This window comes from Salvelinus sp. IW2-2015, linkage group LG17, assembly GCF_002910315.2.
Source record: "Salvelinus sp. IW2-2015 linkage group LG17, ASM291031v2, whole genome shotgun sequence".
NCBI classification, from domain to species: Eukaryota; Metazoa; Chordata; class Actinopteri; order Salmoniformes; family Salmonidae; genus Salvelinus; species Salvelinus sp. IW2-2015.
Window position 1 is genome coordinate 28,463,891 of NC_036857.1, and position 15,219 is coordinate 28,479,109.

The 15,219-nt window shown below is 47.2% G+C and overlaps 1 protein-coding gene across 2 annotated transcripts in view; it reads left to right on the plus strand.

The window, feature by feature from the left end:
• The window catches only part of lmbr1l (limb development membrane protein 1-like), a 50,496-nt gene extending 44,473 nt beyond the window's left edge, over positions 1–6,023 (plus strand). For both annotated transcript variants that reach the window (XM_024004981.2, XM_024004980.3), the window contains 5 exons: positions 94–180; positions 378–532; positions 1,858–2,089; positions 3,013–3,174; positions 3,981–6,023. In XM_024004981.2, the coding sequence (XP_023860749.1) occupies positions 94–180; positions 378–532; positions 1,858–2,089; positions 3,013–3,174; positions 3,981–4,066 (722 nt within the window). In that variant the 3' untranslated portion in view covers positions 4,067–6,023. The remainder of the gene's footprint in view (positions 1–93; positions 181–377; positions 533–1,857; positions 2,090–3,012; positions 3,175–3,980) is intronic.
• Positions 6,024–15,219: the final 9,196 nt, after the last annotated feature.

Sequence of the window (15,219 nt, forward strand, 5' to 3'; positions counted from 1 at the left end):
TGATTTCTATTGGGAATCGTACACTGCCTGTAGCACACGTCCATGACTCATGAGGAGGTGGTGGTTGTGTTGACCGTGCTCTGTTCCTTGTAGGGGGTAGCACGGCATGCTGGGTCAGTGTGAACGTGGAGCCTTTGAGGACGCAGTTCCTCGGCGTCCAGGCCAAACGAATCGCCCTCGGTAAGAATAATACTGTTTTTATTCAGTTCTCTTGACTTACTTGGGTTGGATCAAATTCATTGGAAGATTATACGACATTGTTGGATTGAATTCGGGAATTAGGAAAAAAATCCCAGGAATAGCTTCACTGCTCACCGGGAGACTGACAGCGTTGTCTACAGTGGTCCTTGTCCTCATCTCTCTCTCTCTTCCCCCAGAGATGCGTAGGAGAGCGTCACCATGGCAGCGGAACCTGTTCTACCCTCTGGCCATGCTGCTGCTCCTAGCTCTAACGGTGGCCTGTGTGTTGATGGTTTGTTTCCATGTTCTGGAGCTCCTGTTCGACGAGACGGCCATGCCTAGTGGAATGCAGGTGAGAGGACTCTACTAAGGGGAATAAGGGACGGCGTGAGCTGGAAAGGGGCTTTGTATGGATTATTCTCGACAGCCTGCTGTTAATTTTATAGCATGTAGGGCGTTTACACACTCTGTCCAATGTGGGTGAAAGCACGCTTTGTTGGTAATGTTTTCCCTTCGTTAGGTTTTAAAATACATTTTACCGTGATAAATATGATCACGTTCTGAATCGTTCCGTGAGGTCTTTCTTTAGCATATCATTTAACATTATATCCAAAAAGTCTGATATCCTAACTTAGTACATCTGATCATAAGCACTGAGCTCTGATCATTTTAAGAGCTGTGCAGCTTTCTTGCTAAAACGTTTGAGGATTTTGCATTGTGGTCGGCGTCATCCCACGTTGTTTCCATGGGTCGCAGACCGTTATTTCAGCTCGCGTCAGGCCAATTTAAGGCTTAGAAAATAGAAAGCTTGCGGTACACTTAGTGCTCCGTTGACATTTTTAGAGATGCTTGTTTTTGTAAGAACATGTGAACAGCGTATACAAAAATGTCTCAAACTATCTAGCTTACCTCCTATTGTTTTATGTCCACCGGATTTGAGAAGAAAGTGAGCCTGTCGGGTAGCCTTCATTCTGGCACAGCATCCAGTCTTGCTGACGCAATGCTATTTACCAGATTTCTTTCAAATATGTATACTTTTTTTTTTTACCACTTATTTTCGCTGGCCTCCATTTAATTTAGTCAGCCTAATTTTGACCTTCCTACTACGGTAAAAAATCCAATAATTTGAACGGATTAGGATCGAAACACAGTTTGGACCATTGATTTTCTTAGTGGATTATCTACACAATTTAACAGATAATTTAACCCATTGGTCAAAATGGTTTTGGATTGGACACCCTATAGCCGGGGTACTCCACTCTTACCCTAGGAGGTCCCGCAGCCTGCTGGTTTTCTGTTCCACCTGATCATTAATTGCACACACCTGGTGTCCCAGGTCTAAATCAGTCCCTGATTAGAAGGGAACAACTAAAAAATGCAGTGGAACTGGCGTCAAGGTCCAGAGTTGCGTTTGAGGGGCTATGGCATGAGTTTACTCCTATCTGTATAGATATGTTGAATTCTAACGATGCACATTGACCTATTGCCTCTGTAATGTCAATCCTGAATAGCCTGTTCTATGTTGAGTGACTGAGGGGCGTGTCTTTCATATAGACTTTTCAAGACTAAACAATTCTAAGGACATAAACTTGTGGAGGGAGGGAGGGAGGGAGGGTAGGAACATTTTTATACAGGATAACAGATTTGCATTGATCGTATGTTTCCTCTGCGTGGTAGGACCCTCGCCTGGGGACGGCTTCCTTCTCCATGTTTGGTTCTCTGGGAGCAGCAGTACAGGTGGTCCTCATCCTGTACCTGATGGTGTCGTCTGTGGTGGGCTTCTACAGCTCTCCTCTCTTCACCTCCCTGCTGCCCCGCTCTCAGGACACCAACCTCACACAGATCATTGGGAACTGTGTGTCTCTTCTGGTCCTCAGCTCAGCACTGCCGGTCTTCTCTCGCACTCTGGGTAAGAGCCCTCCTCGTTCCCCAGGTTTAGTTTCTACATTCTTGTCGTCTCGTATGGTTGAACAAAAAAGAGATGCGTAGACCCACACAGTGGTATCATAATACCCATAAAACCTAGTGGTCAAACAGGGAAATGGTTCTAACTGTTTTTCCACCATAAATGTTTCCCATGGGGGATTTTAGAAATACTTAAGGGCTGTGTTTCCTGTAGGCTTACCCTGACATGACGTTTTGATAACCATGTAAATCTCTCTCGGACAAGGTGACTTATCAATTGTTATTTKTATTTTTTATTTAACCTTTATTTAACTAGGCAAGTTGGTCCAAATTCTTATTGACAATGACGGCCTAGGAACAGTGGGTTAACTGCCTTGTTCAGGGGCAGAACGACCGATTTTTACCTTGTCAGCTCGGGGATTCGATCTAGCAACCTTTCGGTTACTGGCTCAACTAGGCTACCTGCCGTCACACCAGGGTAAGCCTACACGAAACACAGCCCTTATTTCAAGTGTTTCTAAAATCCCCTATTGGAAACATTTATGGTGGAAAAACGATTGGAACCATTTCCCTGTTTGACCACTAGGTTTTATGGGTATTATGACACCTCCACTGTGGGGCTCTATTGCCTACTGTAATTAGACTGAGAGCTTCTGGTTGTAGTGTCATTTCTGAACACAAGAGGGCATGTGTATGCAGTCAATCACTATGAACACTGTGTGACCTTGGCCATGGTCAAGTACTGTGCTTCAGAAATGCACCCTTCTTTCCTTCCTCTCGAAGTATTCACAGATCTGAATCGATGGATTAGTAAAGGTAATATAGATTTGAACTTTATTTATCCATGGGGGAGGGGGGGGGGTGAAGATATGCTGAGCAGTTTATAGTGTAGAACTAATCACATTCTGTCTCTTACCTGTTCTTCAGGGATCACACGGTTTGACCTGCTGGGAGACTTTGGGAGATATAACTGGCTGGGGAACTTCCACATAGTGTTCCTGTACAACATTCTGTTTGCTGGCCTCACCTCTGCCTGCCTCATCAACACTCTCACCTGGGCTGTGCAGGGAGAACTCATACGTGCCTTCGGTACGTAACGCAATCAATCAATCATAAGTATTTATAAAGCCCCCTTTTTACATCCGTGCTCTACAGGAATATGTCTATGAACCTGATACCTGCCTTTCTGTGTGTTAGCTTTTAATGTTTAGATGTTAGAGTCTTTTGTATAACTTCACATCTTCAATTTTAAAGTCATGTTCCACTCAAAATACAACTCCATGATTTTGTCCACCTATCTTGGCTGTAGTCGACTCCCCCAATCCGTTTTTGGATATGCATCTTTCTTTCTTAGGTATTTGGTAGTCGTATTGAGTTACTTTCATTATGCAGTAGAAGGGTTGTGCTAGCTGCCAATAGTCAGTGTGTTTTTAGAGTGACTGTACTGTGAGCTAGCTTCCAAGGTGTTCTCTTCCCAGCTCTGAGCCTGGCCATGTTTCCCAATGGGCTGGTCTCCTTTCCTCAGATAGAAAGGCCTATACAATTCTCTCAGGAAAGAGGGGAGTAGGAGTCCCCTAGGGGCCTGTGGGCCTGGCCGCTGTGGGCCTCCCGGGCCCCCACACACACTCGCCCTCTGCCCCTCCGCCCAACACAAACAGTTCGGCGCGTAGAGCCCGTGGACACGCACCCCCCCCCTTCCTCACGGGATAGATAGCATCTCTCCTCTCCCGCTACCTCCCCAACAGCTTTTGTTCTGTTCTGTGATTGATGGACTTTCTTTGCACCCAAACTAGCCTTTTTTTAAAATCTTTTATTTTTCTCAGACTCTGTCGGCGGTAATCATGCCATTTCGTTCCACTGTTGGTGTTAATCGTAAGTGTTGTATGTCTCCACAGGTCTCCACAAACTTCCTCTGACAGTGTCCCGCACAACCATCCCCCTCAAGCTCCTCCTGGCAAATGGCCTGTCAAAGATCCAGTGACTGACATTCCCTTGACCAATCAACCGTGATCTTTAATCCCGACTGGGACCTGAGCCCCCTGGATAGCATTCCCATTGGACCAAAGGCACCTTGTCTTCAGTCCTCCAGTCAATCTGTGTCTGGATCACCAAGATGAAGAGACCGGAGTGGAGGATTAGAAGTGCAGTTTGGACAATGACGCAGTAGAGCTCTGCTCACTGACCAATACAAGTTGACTTGGGGAACCAACTTAAACGGTCTCGCTTTTTGACTACAGTACTGGGGTTCTATTGAAATCACTGTGTGCAGTAATCTGAGGCAAAAATGATCAATTCTGGAACTGCTAAAATATTCTAGAACTGAAGAAGAGATCTTATCAGGGTTTTTGGGTCATGGCTGGAAGGGATTCAACTTTTGTCAGATATTACTTTTCGTAGCAGGTTAGGAGAATGAGTTTAAGGTTAGGAGAAGGGTTGGGATTAGTTCAAATGTTAAAAAAAAATCTGCTTTTGACGTTAATTTGAGAAAAGCTGGGTCCCTTCTAGCCATGACCGGGTTCTTGTTGACCTTGTGACATCATACAGTACATCCTGGATGTCCTAATGCCTTATGAGAAACTCACAATGGGTTCGAGAGGTGGAGGTGGGACCGACTTACTTTGCTCTTTGGACACGCACGTGTAAAAGTCAGCAAATCTATTTTGGAACATTACGTTGCAACTGACATTTCCTTTTCCTGATCAGGGGTTGAGCGGTTGAGTCCTCTCTCTGCCTCCCCTCTCCCCACGCCTTCCTCTCTCTCTCTCATGTAAGACTACTATTTCTGGGCCTCACTCCTTTGAATCCCACTTCCATGTCTTTTTAAGACTCCTTGTCTGTCTGTAATGGTGTTGTGTYCGTTAATGAGAGGATGTTTTTAAACCTGGGTATTTTACATGCCTTGACCTTCACATAGTGGAGGAAGAGAAGGGGACAGGACAGGGTTGTGTTCATTAGGTTACGGTTTAAAGCATTTTACAACAAAAAATGAGCATTTCAGTTCTCTTCCGTTTGGTGCCGGACGAACACAACCCAGGATTTGTTTTAAACTGATAACATTGAATTAGTGAACAATGTAAGAAAAGATACCTGAACACAAAGGGGAAAATAGAAAAGGGAGGTTGTTATTGGTTGTATAATGGCATTTCTGTTCCCTTTTTAAAGGAGCTTCCTTAATGCAAAGTAACACTCACTTGTGTGTGTCCTGCCTTGGACCAATCATACTGTGAATTGTTTGTTAATGTTCAAGTGCAATACTGTTTACGCTCCACTGTCAATTCCAATGACGTGTTTTTCCTGAACTTTTATATTAGAATAATATAAATGAATGATCTCTAGCGGTTTTTATTTTTTAGATCTCTTTATGGTGATCCTGTGTCATGCTTTTCCTTTGCTGTATCAGCATGTATGTTAAGTTGTTTTAATTGTTGTTATTATAAGCTGTTAGACAATCAGTTCCTTTCTCTGTCGCCAGCAGGGGGCAGGGTCTCCCAAACTCACCGGCAGCCTTCTGACGCTTGCCCTGAGGTTCCGTCAGAGAACCTTCTATCCTTAGGGCAATGGTTCTGTTTGGTCAGTCATTGCACATAGCGTTTACTCATTTCATGTCGCGTAACAAGTCTTTTGAATCTATTGTTTGGGGAGCAAACTGTTTTTTATGGTTTACTTTTAGTGCTCTAAAATGTTTTGATGTTGTAAAATGTTTATTTTTATTTTTATGAGCCGTGGAGAAAAAGGACATGTATTACATTTTTCTATGCATAAAGTGTCTTGTCTGATATGTATGGATTGGTATGAGTAATAAGACTTACAGTGCAGTAAGTCTATACATGATCAGGTCTCATTATCCAGCCCGTCCCACTTTGTGTGGGCGTTTGCTGGCACGTCAGTCCATCCTGTGCGGTTTACGTCTGTCCCCCCCCCTGTGCGGTTTACGTCTGTCCCCCCCACCTGTGCGGTTGTACGTGTGCCCCGGTCCGTCCCGTCCCCCCCCTGTGCGGTTTAGTCTGTCCCCCCCTGTGCGGTTTACGTCTGTCCCCCCCCCTGTGCGGTTTACATCTGTCCCCCCCCCCTGTGCGGTTTACGTCTGTCCCCCCTGTGCGGTTTACCGTCTGTCCCCCCCTGTGCGGTTTACGTCTGTCCCCCCCTGTGCGGTTTACGTCTGTCCCCCCCGTGCCGGTTTACGTCTGTCCCCCCCCCGTGCGGTTTACGTCTGGTCCCCCCGTGCGGTTTACCGTCTGTCCCCCCCCGTGCGGTTTACGTCTGTCCCCCCCCGTGCGGTTTACGTCTGTCCCCCCCCTGTGCGGTTTACGTTCTGTCCCCCCCCCCTGTGCGGTTTACGTCTGTCCCCCCCCTGTGCGGTTTACGTCTGTCCCCCCCCCTGTGCGGTTTAACGTCTGTCCCCCCTGTGCGGTTTTACGTCTGTCCCCCCCTGTGGCGGTTTAACGTCTGTCCCCCGGTGCGGTTTACGTCTGTCCCCCCCCCCTGTGCGGTTTACGTCTGTCCCCCCCCCCCCCCCCCTGTGCGGTTTACGTCTGTCCCCCCTGTGCGGTTTACGTCTGTCCCCCCTGTTGCGGTTTACGTCTGTCCCCCCCGGTGCGGTTTACGTCTGTCCCCCCCCCCTGTGCGGTTTACGTCTGTCCCCCCCCGTCGGTTTAGCTCTGTCCCCCCCCGTGTGCGGTTTACGTCTGTCCCCCCCTGCGGTTTCGTCTGTCCCCTCCGTGCGGTTTACGTCTGTCCCCCGTGCGGTTTACGTTCTGTCCCCCCGTGCGGTTTACGTCTGTCCCCCCGTGCGGTTTACGTCTGTCCCCCTGGTGCGGTTTTACGTCTGTCCCCCTTGTGCGGTTTACGTCTGTCCCCCCTGTCGGTTTACGTCTGTCCCCCCCCCTGTGCGGTTTACGTCTGTCCCCCCCCCCTGTGCGGTTTAACTGTGCCCCCCCTGTGCGGTTTACGTCTGTCCCCTGTGCGGTTTACGTCTGTCCCCCCTGTGCGGTTTACGTCTGTCCCCCCCCGTGCGGTTTACGTCTGTCCGCCCGTGCGGTTTACGTCTGTCCCCCCGTGCGGTTTACGTCTGTCCCCCCGTGCGGGTTTACGTCTGTCCCCCCCCGTGCGGTTTACGTCTGTCCCCCCGTGCGGTTTACGTCTGTCCCCTTGTGCGGTTTACGTCTGTGTGTCGTCCCCTGTGCGGTTTACGTCTGTCCCCCCCCCCCGTGCGGTTTACGTCTGTCCCCCCCCCGTGCGGTTTACGTCTGTCCCTCCTGTGCGGTTTACGTCTCCCCCCCCCGTGCGGTTTACGTCTGTCCCCCCCCCCCCTGTGCGGTTTACTCTCCCCCCCCCCCCGTGCGGTTTACGTCTCCCCCCCCGTGCGGTTTTACGTCTGCCCCCCCCCGTGCGGTTTACGTCTGTCCCCCCCCGTGCGGTTTACGTCTGTCCCCCCCGTGCGGTTTACGTCTGTCCCCCCCCCCGTGGGTTACGTCTGTCCCGCCCCCTGTGGCGGTTTACGTCTGTCCCCCCCCCACCCTGTGCGGTTTACGTCTGTCCCCCCCCACCCTGTGCGGTTTACGTCTGTCCCCCCACCCTGTGCGGTTTACGTCTGTCCCCCACCCTGTGCGGTTTACGTCTGTCCCCCCACCCTGTGCGGTTTACGTCTGTCCCCCCCACCCTGTGCGGTTTACGTCTGTCCCCCCCCACCCGTGCGTTTACGTCTGTCCCCCCCACCCTGTGCGGTTTACGTCTGTCCCCCCCCCCACCTCTGTGGGTTTACGTCTGTCCCCCCCCCTGTGCGGTTTACTATCTGTCCCCCCCTGTGCGGTTTACATCTGTCCCCCCTGTGCGGTTTACATCTGTCCCCCCCCCGTGCGGTTTACGTCTGTGTGTCTCCCCCCCCCGTGCGGTTTACGTCTGGTCCCCCCCCGTGGTTTACCGTCTGCCCCCCCCCCCCTGTGCGGTTTACGTCTGCCCCGCCCTGTGCGTTTACGTCTGTCCCCCCCCACCCTGTGCGGTTTACATCTGTCCCCCACCCCTGTGCGGTTTACATCTGTCCCCCCCCCCCCCCCGTGCGGTTTACATCTGTCCCCCCCCCCTGTGCGGTTTATCTGTCCCCCGCCCCCCCCTGTGCGGTTTACATCTGTCCGTCCCCCCCGTCCGTGCGTTTACGTCTGTTCCCTGTGCCGTGTCTGTCTCCCTGTACCACCACCATTTGTTGCCTTGCTTTAATCAGGCGCAGAAGAAAGCCGTTGTATTTTGGCCTGTCTGTCATCGGAGGCCGTCCCTGATAACGCTATAACCAACGTTTCCTCCACTCGGATGCCACCGCCAGATAAAAAAAAAGGCCAAATCAAGAGGAGAGGCGACGCTCTCGCTTTCTCTCTTTCACCTCCACCCACTCCCCCTTTCTTCCATCTGTTTTCCTGGCATATTATTCATTTCCTCTTTTGGAGGCAGAAAAAGAAAACCCGGTTCTCCTCAGTCTGATTCATTACTCCTTGATTTTTGTTTGCATTTCTTTTTCTTGTTTTCTTTTGTTTGATGTTTTTAAATGAGCTGTCTTTTTGTTTTTGTGTTGCCTTTTCCTCCGCTAAAAGGGAGTTTAAGTCTAAATGTTCCCGTAATGCTACTTACTGTACATATCAGAGGCTTGGTTTGCCCTGTGGGTTGTAGGCACACACGCAACCTAGACATGGCAGTTAATGAATACAGGATTGATATTAATTAGGTTTGTTCTGGGTGTTTCTGTGTGGGAGTCTGTCTGGGAACAAGTGCATCCACTTGTTCTGTTCACATTTCATTGACCCCTTCTCCCCCCCACTTAACCTAATTAATTTAGTGAATGTGCAACCTAGACTAGTGAAATTGTTGCAAAGCCACAAGTAATGGCAACTGTGTGTTAAGATTCTTAATTCTAGGAAATTGAGAGGATTTGATAGTTGGGATTTTGTATTACAACAATGTCATAACTTGGAATAACTGGCAGAGAAGGAAAGCAATGAGATCAATGCTCTAAGTGTTCCTGCAAAGAACCTATCACATTCAATGTTAACGCCTTTCAATTTAGCCATGAAAATGCTGGACAATTTGGTACTATTATAGTCTAGATTAAACATTCAACATTCTGATAATTGCTGGTCTAGAAATGGAAACAGAAACAATTCTCTATCCTGGAATTTAGAGAACCATTTTCTCTCCATATGTTTGCGATACATATACACTGAGTGTACAAAACATTTTAAGAATACCTTCCTAATATTGGAATCCACATGGTGTAGAAAGCATTTCACAGGGATGCTGGCCCATGTTGACTCCAATGCTTCCCACAGTTGTGTCAAATTGGCTGGATGTCCTGTTGGATGGTGGACCGTTCTTGATACACACGGGAAACCTGAGTGAAAAGGTTTCTTGCCCATTCACCCTTTGGATGGCACACATACACAATCCATGTCTCGATTGTGTCAAGGCTTAAAAATGTAACCTGTCTCCCATTCAGCTACACTGATTTTGAAGTGTATTTAACAAGTGACATCAAGGGATCATAGCTTTCACCTGGTCAGTGTCACGGAAAGAACAGGTGTTATTTTGTTCAGTAAACAGTCAGGTCCATAATTATTGGCACCCTTGATAAAAATGAGCAAATAAGACTGTATACAATAATGAACTACATTGCTCTGTATTTGTTGTTTTAGCTGATCTTTATCAAGGGTGCCAGTAATTGTGCACCTGACTGTACATGCATATAGCCTTTGTGTTTGTAATGCACTGAACTATGCGCTCCACTGAACATGTTGCCATTGACCGTTCCCCTGAACTTAAACCTCACCTTATATGTAAACAAACACAGCTAGAACTATGCCATGAGGTCTAGGTCTGGACTCACCCAATTCTTTGTTGAAACACTGAGGGAAGTTCGATATTGTAGTACTGTCTATGTTTTTAGTGTTTTTTCACTAGTTTAGATACCTGGCAGTTGGTTTTAGTTGTAATGAAGGTTCGTGGGTCAAAGGTTGGTGGTTACAAAGCTGGTCCTAAAAATTCACTGGAGAGAAGAGGGTGCGGATTTCATTTGTATTCTCTTGTTTGTGGCGCCACCCACCCAGAGCTTACTTTTAAAAAACCTAATAAATTACTTAGTCAACTTACCTCTGTCTCAACCTTGATTCCACTGAAACGTGTGACGTTAGAATAGCACCTCCCAACAGGAAAATAAAGAGCCTTGATACCGTAGTGCAGGGGCCGCCACCCTTTTAAAGGCCCTCGGTCCCCCCCAGTTGGGGTCTCGACTTACAACTTGCAAGTTAGAATGGTAGAATACAAAAGGTGTAATTTTGAAATCTGGTTGTGCATCATCAGTTTCTCTTATGTCAGTCACTGATAGACAATTAGCCCATGTCAGCTAGCATAGTTTAGCGGCCCGCTTTCTAGACAAATTTAGCAATCTAAAATGTTTTATCATGGTTTAATTACCAGCCGTGGGGCCCCCCCATTTCTTTCCACGCCATGGCAGAATGTGTAGATTTGTACAGCTATGTGGGGTGGGAGGGGTTGATGTTGGTACGCAGACCCGTGAGCAACTGCGCCACATGAGTTGATATTTTTTTTGCGGCCCCCACTCCCATCAAAGTTGCCCATCCCTGTTGTAGTGGCTCTACAATCAAAGAAGTGTCACATTCAGTTCAGTAATGTAACTAAATACACAGCATTTGACTGCTAGTTCAGCATCCATAGGACCATATCAGAGACAAAACAGGAGTGGGGAGACAGGCAGCGTGTATAACGGGATAAGATAGGCTATCTTTATTGTCAAAACACAAGAATGAAGGGGGGGGGGGGAAGACACAGATTAGCTTTCCTGACAGCCGGCCGTTTGAAGTGCGTGCCAAAGTGCATTAGGGTTCTATTCTTCCCGCTGTTAGCTGGCTGGCAACACAGAGCTGCTCACAGGAAAAGGCGAGACTTTCGTGCTAATCAACTGATAGTGGAGGTCACACTGTCCGTTTGCCACGGCTGGACTGGCGGCAGGCGGACCCTCACCCTGCTAGCACACTCTCGGCACACTTCCTTCACACACTTGACTGGCGGGCTGGTAGACTGGCAAAATGGCAGGCCACTGATCCATCGATACATCCATAAGCCATCAGTAAAACACATGCGCATCTAGTAGAAGTGGACTGACGTTACACACAGTAAATACTCAGGACCCTGATTCAGCCTAGTCTTGGACTACAAAGTTAAAGATTCACCATTGAGTATGTTTTTTTGTTTTTTTTGTCCAGAGCTAGGCTTAAATCTCTGCCTGGGGAAACCAACCTTTAGAATGACACTTAGAACCCTTGAGGTGGGTAGCAACCAACTCCTTCAGGGGACACCTTGCCTGATGTCAGCGATCTAAACGATGAAGCCGTGTAGAGTGTGGTCATACATAGGCCTACTGTATGGTGTGGAGGACAGCTGCATCTGGTATAGTAGCAGGTATAGATAGAGCTCTATATGACTGATTGTTAAAAGGTAATAGAAGTATGCATGATCTCCGACCTGTTTGTTTGGGCCAGGTGTGTGTATAGTGCATTTGGAAAGCATTCAGACCCCTTGACTTTATCCACATTTTGTTACGTTAGCCTTTTTCTTAAATCAATTTACACCCCATAATGACAAAAACACATTTTATTTTTAATACATTTGCTATCACATTTACATAAGTATTAAGACTCTTTACTCAGTACTTTGTTGAAGCACCTTTGGCAGCAATTACAGCCTCAAATCTTCTTCGGTATAATGCTACAAGCTTGGCACACCTGTATTTGGGGAATTTCTCCCATTTTATTTCTGAAGATCCTGTCAAACTTGGTCAGGTTGGATGGGGAGCGTCGCTGCACAGCTATTTTCAGGTCTCTCCAGAGATGTCCAATCGGGTTCAAGTCTGGGCTCTGGCTGGGCCACTGAAGGACATTTAGAGACTTGTCCCGAAGCCACTCCTGCATTGTCTTGGCTGTGTGCTTAGGGTCGTTGTCCTGATGGAAAGTGAACCTTCGCCCCAGTCTTGAAGTCCTGAGTGCTCTCAAGACGGTTTTCATCAAAGATCTCTGTACTTTGCTCCGTTCATCTTTCCCTCGATCCTCACTACTCTTCCAGTCCCTGCCGCTGAAAAACATCCCCAAAGCATGATGCTGTCACCACCATGCTTCACCGTAGGTATGGTGCCAGGTTTCCTCCAGACGTGACGCTTGGTATACAGGCTAAAGAGTTCAATCTTGGTTTCATCAGACCAGATAATCTTGTTTATCATGGTCTGGGAGTCCTTTAGGTTCCTTTTGGCAAACTCCAAGCGGGCTGTCATGTGCCTTTTACTGAAGAGTGGCTTTTGTCTGGCCAATCTACCATAAATACCTTATTGTTGAAGTGCTGCAGAGATGCTTGTCCTTCTGGAAGGTTCTCCCATCTCCACAGGAACTCTGGAGCTCTGTCCGAGTGACCGTCAGGTTCTTGGTCAACTCCCTTACCAAGGCCCTTCTCCCCCGATTGCTCAGTTTGGCCAGGCGGCCAGCTCTAGGAAGAGTCTTGGTGGTTCCAAACTTCATTTAAAAATGGAGGCCACTGTTCTTGGAGCTTCAATGCTGCAAACATTTTTGGGGACCCTTTCCCAGATCTGTGCCTTGACACAATCCTGTCTCGGAGCTCTACATACAATTCCTTCGACCTCATGGCTTGATTTTGCTCTGACATGCACTGTCAACTGTGGGACCTTTCCAAATCATGTCCAATCGAGTTTACCACAGGTGGACTCGAATCAAGTTGTAGAAACATCTCAAGGATGATCAATGGAAGCAAGATGCACCTGACCTCAATTTAGTCTCATAGCAAAGGGTCTGAATACCTTATTTCCATAAGTATGTTTTTATTTTTAAATGTGAAAAGATTATAACCTGTTTTCGCTTTGTCGTTATGGGGTATTGTGTGTAGATTGAGGAAAATGTTTTATTTAATTTTAGAATAAGGCTAACGTAACAAAATGTGGAAAACGTCAAGAGGTCTGAACTTTCCGAATGCACTGTATCTATGGTGAGTGGAGGAACTGTGCTGAAACCTGGACTCAAACAAGAGATTCACATAGCATATTGGGGGCAATGAAACAATGGCAGCCCATTCATTTAATGAAGAAAGCGAAGTGGGCGGGGAACCCTGGGGAGATGTGAGCATGGGCGAGGGATGTGAACAGGGCGGGACCAAAGTTGGAATAAGCGGGACTTTATTAAAATACTCTGGTCAATCACGACGTATGTCAATTGAAGCTCACTATAGTTTCCAGACCCTACTGGATTGGCAGCTGATACTTAGCACTACTAGCATGCTTGCTAGCACCAACATGAGGGAAAAGAAAGCGTGGCTATCCAAATTTACTCGTTAACCCCATGCAGCCTTGTTACAAGTTCAAACAGTGGAATGTTGATTCGGCCAATATAAATCATTATTTTATGATTTACAATTTGAAGTGTCATTATTTCTATATAGCCTACACTTTCTCGTTCTGAACTACTTAGGCTTCGTGACAATGAACACACCATCAGCCGCTCCGCCAAAACACCAGCTACCCGGTTAATGCTGGCTCTTTTTGAATCGAGGCCTTAAACATGTTTATGTACACATGACACTTGACCACGCATTGCTTTACATATACACTGTGATTAGTGGGTTCTTTAAGGTGAAGGGCATCCAGTTTACACACAGAAATCCAGCTTCACTGTAACAGCCCTTTCTGTCGTGCTCTCCTACACACACCACCCTGCCTCTTCCTGCACTGATAACAGACAAGGGTGAGAGACAGTATGACGGGGTGGTGATTCAGTTTTAACGAGGGAGCCCGGGAGTACAGTACAGTGTCAGCTCCTTGACCCCCCCCCCCCCCCCCAACAGACACAAACACACCAAAGTACACACCCCTCCCAACGGCCTCTGTCTGAGGAAGTGGATCCTGCAGTGTCTGTTCAGCTCTAAAGAGACAAGACCAACACTTCTTTAAGATGTCAAAGCCAGCATTGTTCAGAAAACATAACTACTGCTTTACAGTAACTAGATTACATCACAAACAAAGTTATGTTTGAGGAAGTCTTCCTGAATTACTAATAGCTTCACGCAAACCAGAAAAACGTGACGATGTGACATGATTGTCGTTGTCTTTGACCGTGAGCTCCATGTGCAACACACCCATTGGAGATTAAAATARAGATGGGGTAGTCTGTCCCTAACCCAGGTTGAATCCCAAATCAAATTTTATTTGTCACATGCTCCGAACACAACAGGTGTTAACAACCTTACCGTGAAATGCTTATTTACAAGCCCTTAAACAATGCAGTTAAGAAAATTGAGAATAAAATATTTACTAAATAACAATGAGGCTATATACAGGGGGTACCGATACTGAGTCAGTGTTCAGGGGTACAGGTTAGTTGAGGTAATTTGTACATAAAGGGTCTAGTTTTGCACAAAGGTAGTGCACTATATCGGGAATAAGGTGCCATTTGGGACGCACTCCCTGTCCTCCTGGCAGGAAAGATCTCGTTTTCTGTGCTGTGGCTGTGCAGGAAACTCAGCCATTCACCCAGCCATATACTCCCATCCTGAACTGGGCTGGGGGAGTGATCAAGCCTGTTAAGAGCCAGGAGGAGGGAGGGCATAAAAAATAAAAACGAATAATAATTACTTTATTTCCATCTCAAAAACACACAGATGTTTGCTTCCTTCCTCTCCCTTTTAATGTCTGATGAGATGAAATCACTTCTTTTTGCCAACCACATCCTCTTCCCCCAAAAAACTATCAATATCGCTGATTTGTTTTGGTTCATATGAAAGGAGTTTCTTCTTTTGATTGAGCCGGACTGTAGCATTCCCTACACTTGTCATTATGTACTGTGATATCTCTCATAGGCGCGTCTCGGCCTAGACGGCCCAGCCCTGGACTTTCCTCCATGTTGATCATAAGGACAGGAAGATGGAGTTGGCAGTCCCCACCTTTCCATTCCTTCAACATCTTCTCCAACCTTCCAACCAACGTCCCTTGCGTTCCCTCTTTGGCCCGTAGCACCATCTCAGTTTTAGTCTCTCATATCCATTTGACAATTCAGAGAAATCACAACTGTACTATATTCACTA